This window comes from Danio aesculapii, chromosome 21 (assembly GCF_903798145.1).
Source record: "Danio aesculapii chromosome 21, fDanAes4.1, whole genome shotgun sequence".
In the NCBI taxonomy this organism is placed as follows: Eukaryota; Metazoa; Chordata; class Actinopteri; order Cypriniformes; family Danionidae; genus Danio; species Danio aesculapii.
This window is the reverse complement of record NC_079455.1, coordinates 19,174,968-19,193,323: the sequence shown is the minus strand read 5'-3', so window position 1 is coordinate 19,193,323 and position 18,356 is coordinate 19,174,968. Positions and strand designations below refer to the sequence as shown.

Below are 18,356 nucleotides of genomic sequence, written 5' to 3'. Positions count from 1 at the left end.
GATTGAGACGCACCCCTTGTCACACCTGTTTGGTTGGATAATGACTACCTCCTTATCTGGCCACCATCCAGTATCGTCCAACAGAATAGAAGCAGGTTAGGCAAGTAATGCTGTGGTCACTAGAGTTTGAACATGCAAAATTCTGTCGCACAGCGCTGAGAAAAGAGGCCCCGGTTTAAACAAGATGATTAGATATAGAGCTGGGTGATTAATCGAAATGAAATCGACATTCAGAATCTATAATCAATCAAACTTTTCCAGGACGATTTTTTTCAATTACTTTCCCCTATGTGTCACATGACCCCCGTTCTGTGAAAGCAGGGTTGTCCAAACTCTGTCTTGGAGGGCTGGTGTCCTGCATAGTTTAGCTTCAACTTCCTTCAACACACCTGCCTGGAGCTTTCTAGTATAGCTAGAAAGAGCTTGATTAGCTGGTTTAGGTGTGTTTAATTGGGGTTGGAACTAAAATATGCAGGACACCGGCCCTCCAGGACCAAGTTTGTGCCGCCCTGTGTTAAAGGCTGTGGCAAATTTATTCTTCTACGGCCACTTTACCACCACATCTGATCTCTGGTCAAGTAGGATGATGGATCCATTCTTGTGCCTTACTTGTGCTACATTGGCTATGATTAAAAGCTGCGCTAAGATGCCTTGAGACGACATTTTCCATTACATTAAAACTTATTTTTACATTCAAATGCTTGTTTACAGAAGATGCAAGTGTACTGCTTAAAATATTATTTACAGGATATTTTCAGAACAAATGCCAAGTTCCTCCTTTAGAGATGAGACCTTTTAATCAGCGTTTACAATTTAAATAAGTGGCAAGAGGAGTGTGATGCATTAGAACAGGGTCACCAATCACGTTCCTGGAGGGCCGGTGTCCCTGCAGGGTTTAGCTCCAACTTGCCTCAACACACCTGCCTGATTGTGTCAAGAATACCCAGTAAGACCTTGATTAGCTTGTTCAGGTGTGTTTGATTAGGGTTGGAGCTAAAATCTGCAGGACACCAGCCCTCCAGGAACAAGTTTGGTGACCCCTGCATTAGAAAGAAATAAATTGTAGGAACTCCAATTTGAAATCTCAAACAGAATTTTTATCTCGATTAATGGTTTTTTATAATCGTTAGAGGCCAAAATGGAAATCGAAACTGGATTTTCGATTAATTGAACAGCTTTAGTATTATTGGAGCTCTATGGGGTGAAATGTGTTGTGTGACCACAGCTTTAGCCATTTTACTTTGCTTGATCTATCAGAACACTTATCAGCAGATTATTCACACTTTTATTCGATTGAAACCTTTACTCAAAGTGTTCATAAATCTCCTTTAATAGTCTGCTCTGCTTTGTTCCGTCTTTGTCTCCCGAGGCCTTGTCGTCCCTCTGATCCATCAGTGATTCCCACTGAGTTTAATCAGTTCTGCTGTTGTTTCAGGTGTTCGGTTTTGGCCTTTTGAAGCTCTGTCCACAGGCAACATGATCACAATATGATATTGTGTTTCGTTCTTTTTGGCCCTCTGGGCACTTCACCATGTTCATGTTTTCCAGTGTGTGGATACGCTTGAAATACAGCAATTTCTAAAAGACAGCCTGGAGTATCTCCTCACGTAGCAGAGCTGTTTTCCCCCTGTCCGAGTGCATCATTTATTTGTTTGCACTCATTTGTATCATATCTGGCTTGTTGTCTCCCTGACCTCACTTTCTCCTCAGTTCGACTTTTGTTATCTCACTATAAGCAGTAGCTCGGCTCCTGTGTGAACTCTGCTAATGACTGGGGGCTCTTTAAACATGCAGATAACACTAGTAGATATCAGCACAGCAGTCTGATGGAAGCTTCGTCCTGTAACGCCTCCTGTCTTTTGCTGTAGATGCTGCTGCAGGTGGGAGGACGGCACTCTGCCCTGGGGCTGCTGGCCATCAGGAGGGTGTGGAATTTGACCCGCTGTGCCCACACCGCACCCCAGACCCTCGAGTACAAACCCATCAAAAAGGTCATGGTGGCCAACAGAGGTAAGTCTGTGTATGCATTCATGAAAAATAATTTTCTGCAGTGCTGGTCACTGGCTGATTGTTTAAAAACAGCTGAGGATCACGGCCAATTATTATATCCTGTCGTTGTGTCTGTTTTATGCACTTTTTGGTGTGGTAAAATCTAATAAATTTACTGTCTCAATTTTTAAATTGTAATAAGTGTCAAGGCTAACTAGAACTTCCTAAGTAAATATATATTTAATATTTACACATTTACTTGATAAATGAAATGAGTGGAAAGAGTTTTTTTTTATTATTATTCATTCATTCATTTTCCTTCGGCTAAGTCCCACAGCAGAATGAACCGCCAATTATTCAGCAAATGTTTTACACAGCGGAAGCCTTTCCAGCTGCAACCCAACACCCATACACTCTCACATTCACACTCGTATGTTATGGGCAATTTTGTTTACCTAATTCACCTAAAGCGCATTTCTTTGTACTGTGGGGGAAACCGGAGAACATGCAAACTCAACACAGAAATACCAACTGACCCAGCTGGGACTTGAACCAACGACCTTCTTGCTGTGAGGCGCCGCTGCTACCCACTGTGCCATTGTGCTGCCCTTATTATAATAAGTTTACTTGTAATATTAAATATTTTCCAATCATTTCAAGTGGATGTGCAGTTGCCAGCACACTTTGCATGGGATTAAATTAAAAATAACAATTAAATGAACACTTTGCATTATCACTTAACCTCTGCATTACCCTTTGCAACTTAAAATGGGCAAATTCATTTTGTTGAGCTCAAATGAGCATATTCTGAATTGATTAATAAAAATTGGAAGGGTATTTTGAGATGAAACTTTAGACATATTTTGGAGACACCAAAGATTAATCTTGCATCTTTTAAAAGGGGTAACATAGGGGCCCTTTAAATTGGGTGAAAGTGATGATGAAGTTGCAGTCTGTAAGCTCTTCTTCACTGTTGATATTTGATGTTGAAGTGGAGATTTAATGTTTAGTAACATAAAAAAAAAAATTGTTTTATTATATCTGTATGTAAATTAAAAGATTTCTGACTGTTTTAGTATTTGTAAAATTTGTGCATTTCACGTTGTTTTGCTTTTACTGTTTGTTGCCTTCAGATTTAAAGGATTTTTCAGAGTAGCGAATAAATTAGTGTTTTATTTATTTTTTCATTCAGATAATTAACTGTCCTGCGCAGAGTAAATGCCTCTCACTTGGAAAACAAATAGTTATTTTAATAACAAATTATTATATTTTCAAATGTTGCTATTAATTTGTAGTTTATGCATCACTAAATAATTGAATAACTGTGTATATATACCAGTTATGTGATTCATTTTATTCATACAATAATTGTGAAATCTTTTATCATGGTATATTGTATTATTGCATTATTTCAATAAACTGGTAGTAATTTATTAATTGAAATAATAAATCCAATAAAAATGGACAAACTTCAGTGTTGTCCTCTTTATAACAAGTATAATGGTTTGCAGATATATTATACATTTAATATTGATATTTATTTTTACTTAATATTAACATTTCTCAATTAGATGAAGTGTTACCTAATTCTTTAAAAAAATTTTTTTTAAATCTAAATATTTCATATTTTTAAGGATGTGTTCATATTTTTAACACCTGTGGATTGATTATTTTGTTCTGAAACAGTGATTAAAATTGTTAGTGTTGCACTTTTGTTCGTGGTGCAGTTCGCTTTCACATGGCAAAGTTTCTAAACAGACCAAAATAGCTAAAACAAGTCATGTGCGAGCAAACTCCTCTCACATTAGTCAGATATTCAAGGTTTATTTTGCAGAGTCCCGCTCAGCTGTCATGTGTCCTTATTTTAATTTATGACGATGAGCAATAGGACATAAGTGAAAATCTGCACTTTAATTTTGAATGGTGACACCCACAAACATGGTCACCAAGTATAAATCAGAGAAAAGACACTTTCATACTGAGCCATTGGCTAGAACTCTGCATTATATGCTTTACATTTATAGAGAGAAATAACAGATTAACCAAGACTGCTGTTCAGTCAGTTTTCCTAATGAACAAACTGCTCTTGTTAATAGTTTAGCATGCTTTCCCTTTCGTATTTGACATGAGATGTACTGATAATTCTCTTTTCATATAGCCGTATATATGCCTCATATTACACAGAATACACTGTGATATAGCCTTTCTTGCTTTACTACAATGGATCAGCTCCAGAGTTTTTCAATTGAGCCGAGACCACCTCATTCAGGCGATCTTAGACCGATTGTTTTGCCGTGGATTTGAGCGCGATTGCTGGATTCACATATGCCAATTGAACTGTGGTATCTAGGGAAATGCGCCAGGTTCCGAAACAAAAGTGTAGATGTGAAAGCACCCCAAGTGTCCACATTAACATTTATTGTGCATGTTCCCCAAAATGTTTCGTTATTTAACATCAATACAGTTCTAAATTATGTATTATTTAGTGCAGAAATAATAGGGAGTACAGTATTGCTATTCTGAATGTAATCTCTCATTTTGCTTTGGTCTAAAAAACACAACTTGAATGCACTGTGTACTCATGACTTGTGTGTCTTCATTGCGTTTTAGGTGAGATTGCGATCCGGGTGTTTCGGGCATGTACAGAGCTGGGCATCCGCACAGTGGCCGTCTACTCTGAGCAGGACACTGGACAGATGCACAGACAGAAAGCAGACGAAGCTTATCTCATTGGGAAGGGGCTGCCACCTGTAGCGGCTTACCTTCATATACCAGACATCATCAAAGTGGCCAAGGTCAGACGCTGCATCCTCACTACAGTAGATTCTGTTAATCTCTCTTACAGTAGTTCAGTTTTGCTTGCTCTGTCACCTTCCTTAAGCAAAAACATTTTTTTATACATTTTTTTTTTTTTTTTTTTTTTGAGTTTGTAAAAGAAAATGCATATATAACATAATCTCTCATGCAGAAAGAGACTTACAGATATTGCATATGCTTTGTAATTTCCACCCTTTTAACAACTATAAATGGTAAAACATGGGGAGCTACAAATCCTTTAGAACAGAGATTCCCAAAGGGCCTGCGGGCCAAAGTTGGCCCATTGTAACCTTTGATTTTGGCCCACCATCCCATCCAAGAAGAGAGTGAGAAGGATGGAGAGAGTTGGGGCGAATGCCTTTTAAAAGAGATTGTCATTTATAATTTGACGTAACCTTTTTTTGTTTGTTTGTTTTATTGCTGAGCTACAAAAAAACCTGAAAATAAATGTTTAAATTAAATATTGTAAATAAATGTATTTTTAAAAATGTAAATGATGTCTCGACGGATAGAGGACTATGCAGAAGACATCAGTGTGCAAATCAAGGCAAAACCTAGTGTAACTCCATTCTGCCATAAATAAATGTTTTTGTTTTTACTATACTTTTAAGAAGTTCGTTATAAAATGTAAAAAAAAATACTGTATTGGTTAATCAATGTTTTCTAGTTATTTTTAAATGTAATTCAATAAATTAGGAAATTACGTATGTCAACTACCTTCAGCTTACTAGCCTCAGTCAAGTTTGGTTTTTGGCCCTTCGTAAGAAAGTTTGGGCACCCCTGCTTTAGAAGATTGCTTTTTAACGAAGAAAATATATACATTTAGACACATAATATTAAACTTTAAAAGTTACAATTTAAGAATAATCCGGGCAAATTGGTGAAATACTCAATCCATTTACTCCAAATGAGAAAAAAGTATTCGGTCTGTGTTCTTAATGAAAAATAAGGTTCTTCCATATATATAGTGTGTACTGTATAAGTTCATTCAACTCTAGGTGACTGTTAATTTTAATATTATTTTTTTAAATAGGTTTTACTAGCTGCCAGAAGAATAAATAACAGCTTGTCTTTTATTAATCCTTCCACCTCAATTTAATCTTGAGCAAAAAAAAATATTTATTTATATTTTTTCCAAATGTTGATAAACCTATAATGCTGTATTTACGGTTGTTGGTATGCATTTTTAATGTAAAATTTGAACATTTACTCTAGCATTTATTCTACTGATTATTAAAAAAAATTTTTTTGTTAATAGTTTATAGGTTTTAAAATAATTTTATTGAATAAATTTTTGTTATGCAGATTCATAGTGACATGGTAATGGGCTATTTATTATTATTTTTTAATGTTTAGAACAATAAATTACTTAAAGATTTATTTTAAAATTAATTTAAATATATTTTAAAATATTATGCAGTTTTCACACAATATATTTTAAAAATAGATATAATATATTGCTAATATTAATTTTGATTTTGAATAGTTAAAAAAAATTATGCAGTTTTCATACTGACATGGTAGTGGTCATTTTTATTTTTCTAATGAAATTAAGTAAATGTTTAGAAACCAAGCTTTTAAAGGGTTTATTTAACTTTTTTTTTTTCTTAAATATATTTTTTTATTCTCATGCAGTTCACACAATGACATAAGGAACTTTTTTTTTTTTTTTTTTTCTCTCTCATCCAGTATTTATTTGTCACATGTTTTTAACACCTGTAGCTTTTGTTGAAAGTGTTTTTACGGGGTTACGGCAGATTAGGATCTTGTGACCTGAAGAATACACACACAGTCTGCTGTGATTGGACAGTTCGAGTACAAACAAGCCCGCAAAAAGCAGCAATTGCACATAATTATGCCTTCTGACAAAAGGGTTCAGAGTCTACAAGAAAAGACTGTAGTTTAGCTGTAAAATCAGGCTCAACAGGCAGCCGGTTTCCCACATCTCATTTTCTTATTAAATACCTCAAGCAACAGTCTACGCACCGTCAGTCAGTCTATGACTTATTCAGTAAACAAATCAATAGCCTTAACAGCTTGTCACTACACCTAATGCTTGCCTTAGTAAATGGCCCATGTTGCTTTTAAGCATGTGAAACATTCCTGACATCTTGTCATAACATGAACTGCAACAGTTAAACTCTGCCATTAATTCCCATGATCTATTGCTTTTTAAAATTAACACAAATGATCAAACATTACATTTAATCATGCATGTTTTCTTTAGTAGTACATTGTCACAGATAATCATCCTAAGGGAAAGACAGATGATTTTACTGTAAGTGAAAGACAAGTGGGATTGTAAAAACATGATTTCTGCACGAGTCCCATAAGATGAAATGAAAACCACAACTCTAAAATATGCCTTTGTTTGTTGTGAATACAAGCACTCTAGAGGCAGAATGGCAGAAATGGTTCTGTCAAGTTATCAGTCATTGATTTTTTTTTTTTTTAACAAAGACAGTTCTGTTTTCTAAAACTAAATACATTTTAAGATTCTGTAATGTTGCTATGTGCAAGATAATTGTTTCTGTTAAACCAAACCAGAAATTGAGGGTTTATGACATCATTAGCATGGTAACACGGGACGTGGTCTGTTCACCAGTTAAAATTGCTTATTTCTATGGATTTTAACATCCTTCAAAACACTTTAGATAATGCAAGTACATAAAATATCAGCAAAATATTTAACACCTTTCTAGTTTGTTTGTGGATATTATAATTACAAATAATAGTGAAAAATTATTGTGCCTTTTAATGAAGAAGTGTAGTTTCTAATATGCAACGTGTCAAAATTCCCATGTAACACACTGATGACTGGGGAATGTTTACATGTCTATGATAGCATATGTTATTTTGTTACTGAAAGTGTTAGTTTCTTCCAAAATGAGCATAAATGTTGCACATATAAAGAGATTTCTGAAGAATGTTTACTCATTATGTTGTGTTATTTATTAGTCTGACATGGATGCATTGTTGACTGCTCTGAATAACCTTGTATAAATGCTAGACGTGTAAATGCAGATGAATCTTCTTTTTAATAGCCTCATCATTGGGAGTAATAAATGAAAGCTTGTAGTAAAGCAGTCACTTTAGTATTGGCATTTTTATTGTTAATAGTGCAGCTAAATGGTGATTATTTTTCTATCTGTGGTTTTCAGGCGAATGATGTGGATGCCATTCACCCCGGCTATGGCTTTCTGTCAGAGCGAGCAGATTTTGCCCAGGCCTGTGTGGATGCTGGGGTGCGTTTCATTGGTCCTACCCCAGATGTGGTTCGCAAGATGGGGGATAAAGTTCAGGCCCGAGCCATTGCCATCAGCGCTGGTACAGTATTTCATCATGATGCGTTATATCATCAATTGTGTCACTGAAGATGTTATGGTGGTGTCTGTTGTTGTTGTTTTTAGCTACTTTTTTTTTTTTTTTTTGCATGGGCATTAAAAAAGGTTATAAGCTAATGAACCAAACAACCAACTGGTGGAGCAGACATGAATGTATTTTTGATTTGAAAACTCTGGTATAAAACTCTGAAATGAGTCTTTTATTATGCTTTCAAACTATTCTTACTTTATAATAAATAAACTATACATTTGACATTTTAGCTGTAAAATCTTCTTGGTTGTCATGAATATTTTTGTAGAACAAAAGAAACCAAACACCTACAAAAGCATTCAGAGTACAGTCAGACCTGTTGGTAATGTCAATCCTACATACACCTTATTTTTTTCATAGCTGTATATAACGCACACACACTAAATTTAACATCATATACAGTAGGAAATGTCTTTCATCAGGAATTCTAGATGCTTTATTTAAAAAAAAAAAAAAGGTAAAAATATGCTGTATTAACTAATGACGTTATCATAGGAGATATTTTGTTCAATTTTGTATGCATAAGTAAAATATGGAAGATGGTTATATACTTGTAAACATTTTCTGTAATTGTGTATATTCTCCCAATAACAAAAGAATAAAATACCTAATGGCTTCTGGATATGCACATATAAACATGATTAACAACCTTGAAGCTCTTAGTATATGGATCTTCAACAGTTTACAACTTTCTAAAACTGCAATCGCATCTGGAGAAAATTAATTTATTATTTATTTTAACTTCCAAAACGCAATTGTTGCACCCCATCTAAAACGGAAGTGTTTTCTAAATCATGTTCTTAAATTGACATGATAACCTGACTTGTAATTGAAAGGTTGCAGGTTTGAATCCTGGGCATTAAACTATGCCGTGGAAGTACTATGACACATTTTCTGTTCATCCTGCAGGAGTGCCGGTGGTTCCTGGGACAGACGCTCCCATCTCCTGTTTGCAGGAAGCTCAAGAGTTCTCCAACAGCTACGGATTCCCCATAATCTTCAAGGCTGCGTATGGTGGCGGGGGACGAGGAATGAGGGTGGTCAGAGAGTATGAGGTACTGTGTCTTAGATTAAAATTATTAGTTGGGGTTTATAATCTTATTCAATCTCTGTTCAATTCCTTCCAAGGTGAGCTTTGATAATGGGGGGGCTTTTAAATTGGTGCGAAAGTGAGCACCCGTTTGCCCTTTAGATTTGTTAACTGTTCAGTTACTTGTGCTGTATGAATTGGCGTGTTGGGTATTTGCACTGGGTGACCCAGTCACTGTGTGTGTGATCAGGAACTAGAAGAGAACTATCAGCGGGCGTACTCTGAAGCCCTGGCAGCCTTTGGCAATGGAGCTCTGTTTGTGGAGAAGTTCATTGAGAAACCCAGACACATCGAGGTGCAGATCCTGGGTAAGTGAGATTGTTATTGGTGTGTCTGTGTTTTTCCCTAGTAAAAACTCATTGACAAATCAAAAAAAGAAATAGAGAGAGAAAAGTTAAGCTCAAATATTTACAGTCAGGGATTATTTAACCAACTTTCAGTCATTTTAAAGCTGTCTGCTGTTGAATACAAAAGTTAAGCTTTGAGTTTTCTATGCATTTACAGCCTGAAGTGTTTAATCCTCAACAAAAAATGCTCTAAACTTGGTTTTTACCTGGTAGTAACATAAGCTTTCAGTCATCCGATCACAAGTGCTCAGCTGAGCCGAATTACTGCTTGCACTGGTATTTCCATGCATTCAAATACGTCACATGTTTGGATTTTGTTAAGGCATGACATGCCCGCATTCGAATGAATTTCCCTATTTTTAACTTTAATTTATTTGAGAATAACTGTCCAATGAAGGCTTTAATACCAAGCTGAGTCCTCAACCGTCAGCTGTCACTTCACAGCAAAAGGCGCTAATCCCGTCATGTCTGTGTTTTTGAGGCTGTTTACACTGGTCACTTCATTCGTTTTATTGTTATTGGATATAAATTTGATCGCTCAAATCACTTCAGAAGGTGATCTGGAATGCATTTTAATCGAAACTGGACAGGTCTAATAATTTGTTTTAGACAAAATTAATTATTATAAAATAAATTATGACCTGGAGAAAGTCTGACCTGTGCCTGTTTGGAGAAACACTTGTAGGTACGCTTTTACAGCCAAACACCCGTAACGTGCAAAATTATATAAAAAATATATTTATTATAAGCATAAAACATGTTAACGAACAAAAAGCCCAAGTAAGAGTTTTGCATGCCATAAAAAAATGTTTGAATAATAGTGTCTGTTTGAATATAAATCCAATACAATCTGAATATATTTAAAAAGCACTCTAAAAGTTAAAATAATTATCAATATTGTGCATATTATCACAACATATTGCATTATAAAATCTCTATATGTCTGCCTCTACAGGAAGTCCCCGTAAAACTGAAAAAAAAAAAAAAAAAAACACGCATGTAGTGTGTGTTTGACAGACCTTAATTGACAAAAGTCATTATTTTTGTTACTGCAAAAAGGATGCTCATGATTCCAGAAAACAGCACAAAATAGTAAAGAAAATGACACCAAAATGCTGTATTTAAACTTTTTAATCAAATACAAAATGTGGGGGGAAAAATGCAAAAAAAGGTCCACTTTTAGGCTACGGGCCTGTGAGACCTTTCCTTATAATTTCTATTTGTTTTGAATAATAGAAAAAAATAAACGCATTTAACCTCACCACTATGTTTGGGCAAGATATTTTGAATCTAGAAAAAAGTCAAATGGATGATTTAAAACTCTTTATCACCCATTTTAATGGTATCATATTTGAGTTTAGATCAAGCTCAGTGAAATTAAGATGTTTACATTTTAAGGTTTTTCAGGACGAGCTATAAGATGAATTATATGTGTTAAACAAAACGTATGCAAAATATACAGTGCGGGCTGTCCTGAGGATAAGGATTGAGAACTGCTGAGATGAATGGATCAATGTTATCATTATCAGCCTGATTAAAAACATATTTATTGGCTGATGAATCAAAGATTGTTTAGACTGGTAGATCTACTTCACATGCGTTCCTTCTAATTCAGATTATTAGTATCAGAAACAGTCAATTTTCATATCAGTACACCCATAGTGCTTTTACAGTTTTAAAGAGCACAATATATAAGATTATGTCATTACAATATCCCAAAACAACTAGAACAATATAATATATGTTGCTGATAATATACATTATCCTAAATGTTTTGAAGCATGTTCAATTCCAGAGAACATGGTGATTTTTATTATTTTTTTATTTTTTATTTTAATTTTTTAACTAGCATACATTTTAGTATATTTAGTAAATTAAGTATATCTTGGCTGATAAAACAATGCTGCTTATTTCCCACATGATCATGACTCAAATAACCAAAAGTAGATGACTATTATATGATAAAAGCTCCATTACTTTTGTGCCCTATCGCACTTCTCATTTAATAAAGACAGCAACTCCCATGATTCCACACTCAGTCACAGCATCATCAAATTATGCTTGTTTGTTATGAATAAGAAAAATTTGAAAATTACATGCTGTGCCTTTAAATCTTGTCTTCAATAATTGTTTGTTCTAGTCTAGAACATCTTGGACTATGATAAAAATGTTACATTAAAATGTGTCCCATGAATACCAAGTTGTAACAAGAAGCAGAGTCACCGCGTGACGGGATTTAACTTTATAACTCCCCAGAACTTTATAAGTTCCCAGACCTTGTTGACGAAGCATCTTTCAAAACCTCTAACATCAAATTCGATTGTTGCCTTAAATAAATACATTGTCTTGTGGGGTAATTAACACACATTTGGATTTGCATACACCATCCTTATTCTCACCAGCGAACAGTGCAGCGCTCTGTTGCCTGCTAATTTGCACAGTGTTTATTGATCAGTTATACGATTGTTTGTTGTTATATTTTGGAGAAATGCTAGCAGATGGCTTTGTTTACAGTACCAGATGGGTTTAAGACTTCTGTGTAATGCTCAATGAGTTGATCGGCCCATTGTGTGCAGGAGATAAATATGGCAATGTCATTCACTTGTACGAGAGGGACTGCTCCATCCAAAGGAGACACCAGAAGGTGGTGGAGATCGCACCGGCCACACAGCTGGACCCGCACCTCAGAGACAGACTCACTGCTGACTCGGTCAACCTCGCTCGACAGGTACAAGACAACATCTCTGACAGATGGCAGGATGGCCTTTGTCCCAAACAATTAGGAATTGCTAATAGATGTCACTTTTTTGCTAAAGATTAAGCATCGAAAGAATAGATTGGTGAGCTTTTGTTCATATACTTAGTATTAAACTGCCCTTATTACATACCTGTCAATCCTCCAAGTATCCTCAAAATATTTTATCATTTTATCCCGCTATCAACGCTCTTAGATATTTTCCCACATTTTTAATCTTTCTATGAAAATTCTAACTGTAAAATCTGTTCAAGAGAATTAGGCTATACTTTCATTTAATTTTGACTTAAGATTAATTAACAGCCACATTCCCCTTCCTTTCCGTTAAAATGCATTGTCGCTCTTCTGTAGGATGCGCTCCAGAATGATAGAGACAACAAGTGCGTTTACATGGACACTAATAATATAATACGTTTAAGACAATACTCTGATTAAGAGTCTACCGGGTAAACAGCAATTTTTGATTAATTTAATCCAATTAAGGTCATAATCAAACTACACAGAAATCGGATTAAGATGTGGAGAATGCTGATTTTAGTCAGAACAGGGCAGAACAGACATGTAATCATGCAGTCGGGTAGGGTGTTTGCCACATTTTGCGACCGGATAGTCGTCTAGACACACTGGACATGGGACGATAACCAGTTTTAAGGTACACTTTAAAAATCGAGGTTTTAAAACCGTTAATTTTTCTGTTATACCATTCCTAAGGTATTTGTAATTTATTGTGTTTTTTTTTTTTTTAATCATGAAATATTTTTTATTACATGTTTTTACGACTATTTTATTAAGTTTTTTTTTAGGGCAACTGTATCTCCAGCAGAAAAGACCCTCCACATCAAAAGCTACTGGTCAGTCCATGATTCAGGAAACATTCAACAAAGAAACAAATAAAAACCAATATGCAAGCACGCTATAAACTTAAATATTACAGTGACTTACTTTATATTCAAAGAAAAGAAAGGTATCCAAAGATGCCTTTTCAAGTCAATGACTTTATATTAATTATTTAGCCTGACATGTTTGTTTCAAAATATTTTAAATGCTAAAATAAAATATACTGTGTTCAGTGGGGAAAAGTTTAGAGCAGTAATCACGATACAGTGATATTGTGAAACCGTAATATTTTTATTGAAGGTTATCATACCGTCAGAATCTTATGACACAATTTTTCTGCACCTACCGTGCAGAAAAGGACAGTGAAGGACCATAGATACCTGCATCACGAAATACGGTGTCAAATATAATTAAAACAACACTCTTCCAGCAGTTCATACTTATCCAATATCTCATTTGTCATGGGGGGCATGCATGACATGTTAACACCTTTAATCGTGTTATTGTCTTATTCAGATTAAGACAAATCATTTGATTACTGATATCCATGTAAACGTAGTCGCTGTTCTTTAAAGGCCTGCTGTACATCCGATTTGAAAAGAAGAGAAAGTGGATACTTTGGGATTTGGGTGACAAATACACAATAATAATAATAATAATATGTAAGCATGTGTGTCTTAGTGGGTTTTATTTAAAACAACAAATTTTCTCTTCAATGAGCATAAACTTCTGTTGTTGTTTAACGTTAATAAAACTATAGAATAACCATAGAAACTTTAATATTTAAGATATACAGTGAATTTAAAAAGGGAACGATATTTGATAACTTAAATTTTTTTTTATATTAGGCAATATATTTTATATTATATTTTTATATTAGGGAAATCATTTTAATCTCCTAAACCTTTTATTTTATTTGCAACTTTATTCTAATGTATGCTATGGATTTTATTGTTGGTAAAAAGTCCCCAATAAACATCCTTCTGCTTATTTATAATGAAACTCCTCTGAATTAACTGATTTCAGAGAGATTTCAGATCAATTTGGGGTTTGTTTGGTCCATTTTCTTTTATTTAATAGGGGTTTATCTCATGTTTCTTCATCACAATGTTGACAGGTATGCCATATCATGCTTTTTGAGATGTTGCCTTTCATGTAATGTGTAATTTAACTGTTTATGAACACGAAAGGTCTAAAAAGTTTCAAAGATCAAAGTGCACTATAAAGTTTTTTTTTTTTTTTTTTTTTTTTTTTCCCGTTCTGGCTACCTAAAATTAATCCTTGGTAATTTAATGACCCTTTCCACTATGCGGTATGGTTTGTTACAGTACCGTACACATTTCTGTTCATTTCCACTGTCAAATGTACCAAAATAGTGAATCATACAGTACCACTTATTGGCACCCTTTACAAATGCTCTCTAGCAAAAGTAAATTGGCCATTAGAAATTATTTATTAAAACTATTGTTTAAAAATATGTTGAAAGAAAAATGTCTATCCATTTGAACAGCTCTTGGAAAATAGTTGAATTAGTTCACAGGAGAGCTAATCATTTTGTATAATATGTCATGTCAAGTAATCTGCTCTGTCTGAAATTGGATGCATTTGAGTTGATTTAACTTATTTTTTAAAGCTCTTAACAAATGTTTTGGTTGAAATTCTTGGTATTACGGTGCAATAACAGGTTACAATTTTACAATTTGTACTTTACATTTGATGAAATATGCAGGATAAGCTTATTTTAAAGCATTTAAAAACTGTACTGACCCCAAACGTTTGACTAGTAATATTCATTTACTAGATTTTTTAATTTTTTTTGTAATTCAGATTTTTAATTTCTACAATCATTTTGAAAAGTGCTTTTAACAGCGATTACCCTCTATATATGGCCCATCCACCCACCCTGTTATATGCACAGGGTTATTTCAGGAAACAAAGAATAACTGTAATTTAGACCAAGCTATTAGATAAATTATATTAAATTTGACATTCATAGTATCAGATGAGGGTTAAGTGTCCAAGATTTCTTTGAAGTCACCTATGTAGATTTTCCACACTGTCAGAATGTAAACATTTTCTTTGTAGCAGTTGAATAAGCTAACCAAAATTTACGGACCTTTCATTTAAGGGACATTAAGAGTTATCATTCAATAATAACAATACAGGATCTTTTGGGAAACAAATTTTTTGTAACTTTAAATAAAATGTCCAGCACCGAATCCCAAGGTTTTGCACCTTCGGACATTCCCACATCATATGTAAAATGGTATCTGGACATTGGTTCACAGAGCTTGCTAGAAGGATGTGGAGATAAACCTATGATATGACGTATAAGTGTAGTTAAATATGCCCTGTGAATAAACTGGTGATTAGGGCTTGTGGAAGTGTGGAACATATTATCCCTCACAGTTTCCCAAACAAAAGTTGTATTGGGCAGAGACAGATCAGATATATAATATAACATTGTTTTTATTATTATTATTTTTTTTTCTGTTGGCGGGCTGTAAACCTTCAATTTAAAAGCATAAACATGTAATGGATTTTTTAGTAATTCTATTGGATTATTGCATGCAGTAGACGGCAGGTGGCGCTGCTGTACCATTGGGTTGTTGATAACCATAATCAAACTTTTGCATTCATCCATTTCACTGCATAAACATACGCCAAGACTCAAAAAAATAGTCTGTTATTGCTGCAACAGACAAGCTGTTAGAGAAACATGGTAACATCTGCCTTTAGAAGTGTAACAAAGCCTCTGTATATCTCTATAGTAATCCATTAATTTTATTTATAATGAGATTTTACAGTAACACTGCTTGTGCTATAACCTCTTAGTGTTGTTCAGATGATATCCAGATGGGTCTTGACATTGATATCTATTCATTATTAGAGTAGGTTTTTTTTTTTTCCGTTCATATGTTGTTCGTCTGGCTGACTCTCATCGCTGTATGCCAGTCTGGGCAAACATATGGACTGCCTGCCTGGTGTTTGGGGAGGTTTGAACCTCTCAACTACAATATGAATATTTTATCTTCTGGAGATTTTATGAAAGTGCACTGCTTTTTGCTTGGTGTTGGGATTTTTGGCACCAGTTTACAAAAATTCTGGATATGTCTGAAGCTGCACAACAACCCAATTTATCATTTGTTATGGTCCTCCTCTCTTGGTGCTAATTCAGACCAGCTTTACATGGTGTTGAGACTTTTATTGTAAATGTAATATTTTTTAAACATTTTGTAAAATGTAGTTATGAAGAGGCAAAATTGGATTGAAATTAAATAGGCTGAATGACTTTGCACAGCAATTTAATCAGACGTTTTTCTTTTGAAGAAATTACATGATAACACGATTAAAAGCTGCAGCAGATCAGAATCAAGGCAAAGCACTTTGATAGCCATTTAAAAAAAAAAGCTTAAAAAGCTGATAAAATAATTATTACGTGAACAGAGCAGTTCAATATTTTAATAAAGGTTTGAATAATTTGAGTTTAAAAGCATTTAAATAGACAGAACACCCAGAAAGAGCAAATGCTTGTGAAACAGACAGAGCCCAGCTAAATGAGAGGGCTGTAATTTGGACTAAATACTCTTTGCTAATGTTTTTTTTTGGTTTGATTAATAAAGGGCTTGAGTAGTGACTTGAAATGTTCAAATTTAGTGTTTGTCTTCCATGTTTAATTAGCTTTTGCCATTTTATTCATAATAAATGGAGAGTTCATCTAATAATTAAAATCATTTACATATTAAACCTGTAATGTTTAATCTGATTTCTAAAAGAAATAGTCTGCTGATTAATTAATAATCAAGATAATCATTAGTTGGAAAGTTTGAAATAAAGGCATGGTAAGTGGGACTGCAGTACGCCAAAAGAAAGAAGTGGGTCAGACACTTTTTGACTACTTCATACAGACTTGACTGTCAATGCATCTTAACTTTTAATGGATGTTTTAGGTCATTTATTTATAAAATAAAAAGATTAAATAGATGTGAGTGGAATGAAGTTTGCTCAAAAACAAATCCCACTATACCATATCAAAAGGCCACAACAGTGTCCTATACTGCCTTGTCCATGACACGTACCACCACATTTTGTTTACTATTTTTAAGCGGACAGACACCGAATGGTGCCGCCGTTGTATGTACTATCATAGAAAAGATGTAGTGTGAGGAGTTGGGCTTCTGTCCCGGTATGTGACCCCTTCCGAATCTTGAAAATCTTTCTGGGAGCAGTTGTACAGGTGCGGATATATCTGTATCAGCGCTGCTACTCTACTCTCTTATGTTACTAGTGTTTTTGGATGTTGTTCTTTTTTCTGACCCCGTGAATGAGAAGCAAATGGAGGGAAGAAAATTGCACATCAAATAAAAAACAAAACAAAACACACCCACTGATTACTTAATTGCATCAAACCAATCACAAAGGTGTTTAGGAGCCAAAACAAACGCTCCCCAAAACTCAAAACGTACTTGGTTTTGGCCGTATATTGTTCTCAATCACATCATTTCAGTTTTTCGATGTCCTTGGAAGTATACTGTGACCTTTTTTTAAATGTAGGTAAAAAATGGCAGCAGTTGTTGTCAAACATGTATTGTAGAATCCAGAAACTAAATTTCTAAAAAAAGCTATCATATTTCATCAAATTTACAGTGTTATACACCTACTAACATCCACAAGTACTAACATCTATTTCCCAGACAATGCTCGTGACATGCAGCTCATCCATAAGCAGAGAAACATACTCCTGTATAAAAGGTGCCCTGTAACGTTCACACAACTACTAAACACCATTGGTAAAACTAAAATAATGCAATAAATATTATTTGTCAACATTAGAAGTAACCAAGTGTTAAAGTTCACTCTGGCTGGCTTGGCGTCAATGCTGTTTGCCTCCTCAGCTCTCGCGGCTCAAAATTCACTACATTGATCTTGTGTTTAAAAGAGCCATTACAGCATATCAGCAAATCGGTTACATTCCTGCATAAAAAAACGTGCTTTCTAGCGTGAAAATTTTCTGCACTTTTTATCAAGTTGTGGTGTGTGTGTGTGTGTGTCTGTGTGGTGTGGTTTTGCTCCATTTATCCAAAACGTCTCTTTAAATGTCTGAATTATTCTGAAGCAGCAATACTGTTTTGTACTGTCGTTATAG

General features: G+C 34.6%; 1 protein-coding gene across 1 annotated transcript in view; it reads left to right on the top strand.

Moving 5' to 3' along the window:
• Positions 1-18,356, top strand: part of pcxa (pyruvate carboxylase a) — a 233,831-nt gene that overhangs the window by 10,883 nt on the left and 204,592 nt on the right. Inside the window, exons 2-7 of the mRNA XM_056446283.1 lie at positions 1,869-2,010; positions 4,600-4,784; positions 7,968-8,133; positions 9,091-9,236; positions 9,462-9,579; positions 12,195-12,346. Of these exons, the coding sequence (XP_056302258.1) occupies positions 1,869-2,010; positions 4,600-4,784; positions 7,968-8,133; positions 9,091-9,236; positions 9,462-9,579; positions 12,195-12,346 (909 nt within the window). The remainder of the gene's footprint in view (positions 1-1,868; positions 2,011-4,599; positions 4,785-7,967; positions 8,134-9,090; positions 9,237-9,461; positions 9,580-12,194; positions 12,347-18,356) is intronic.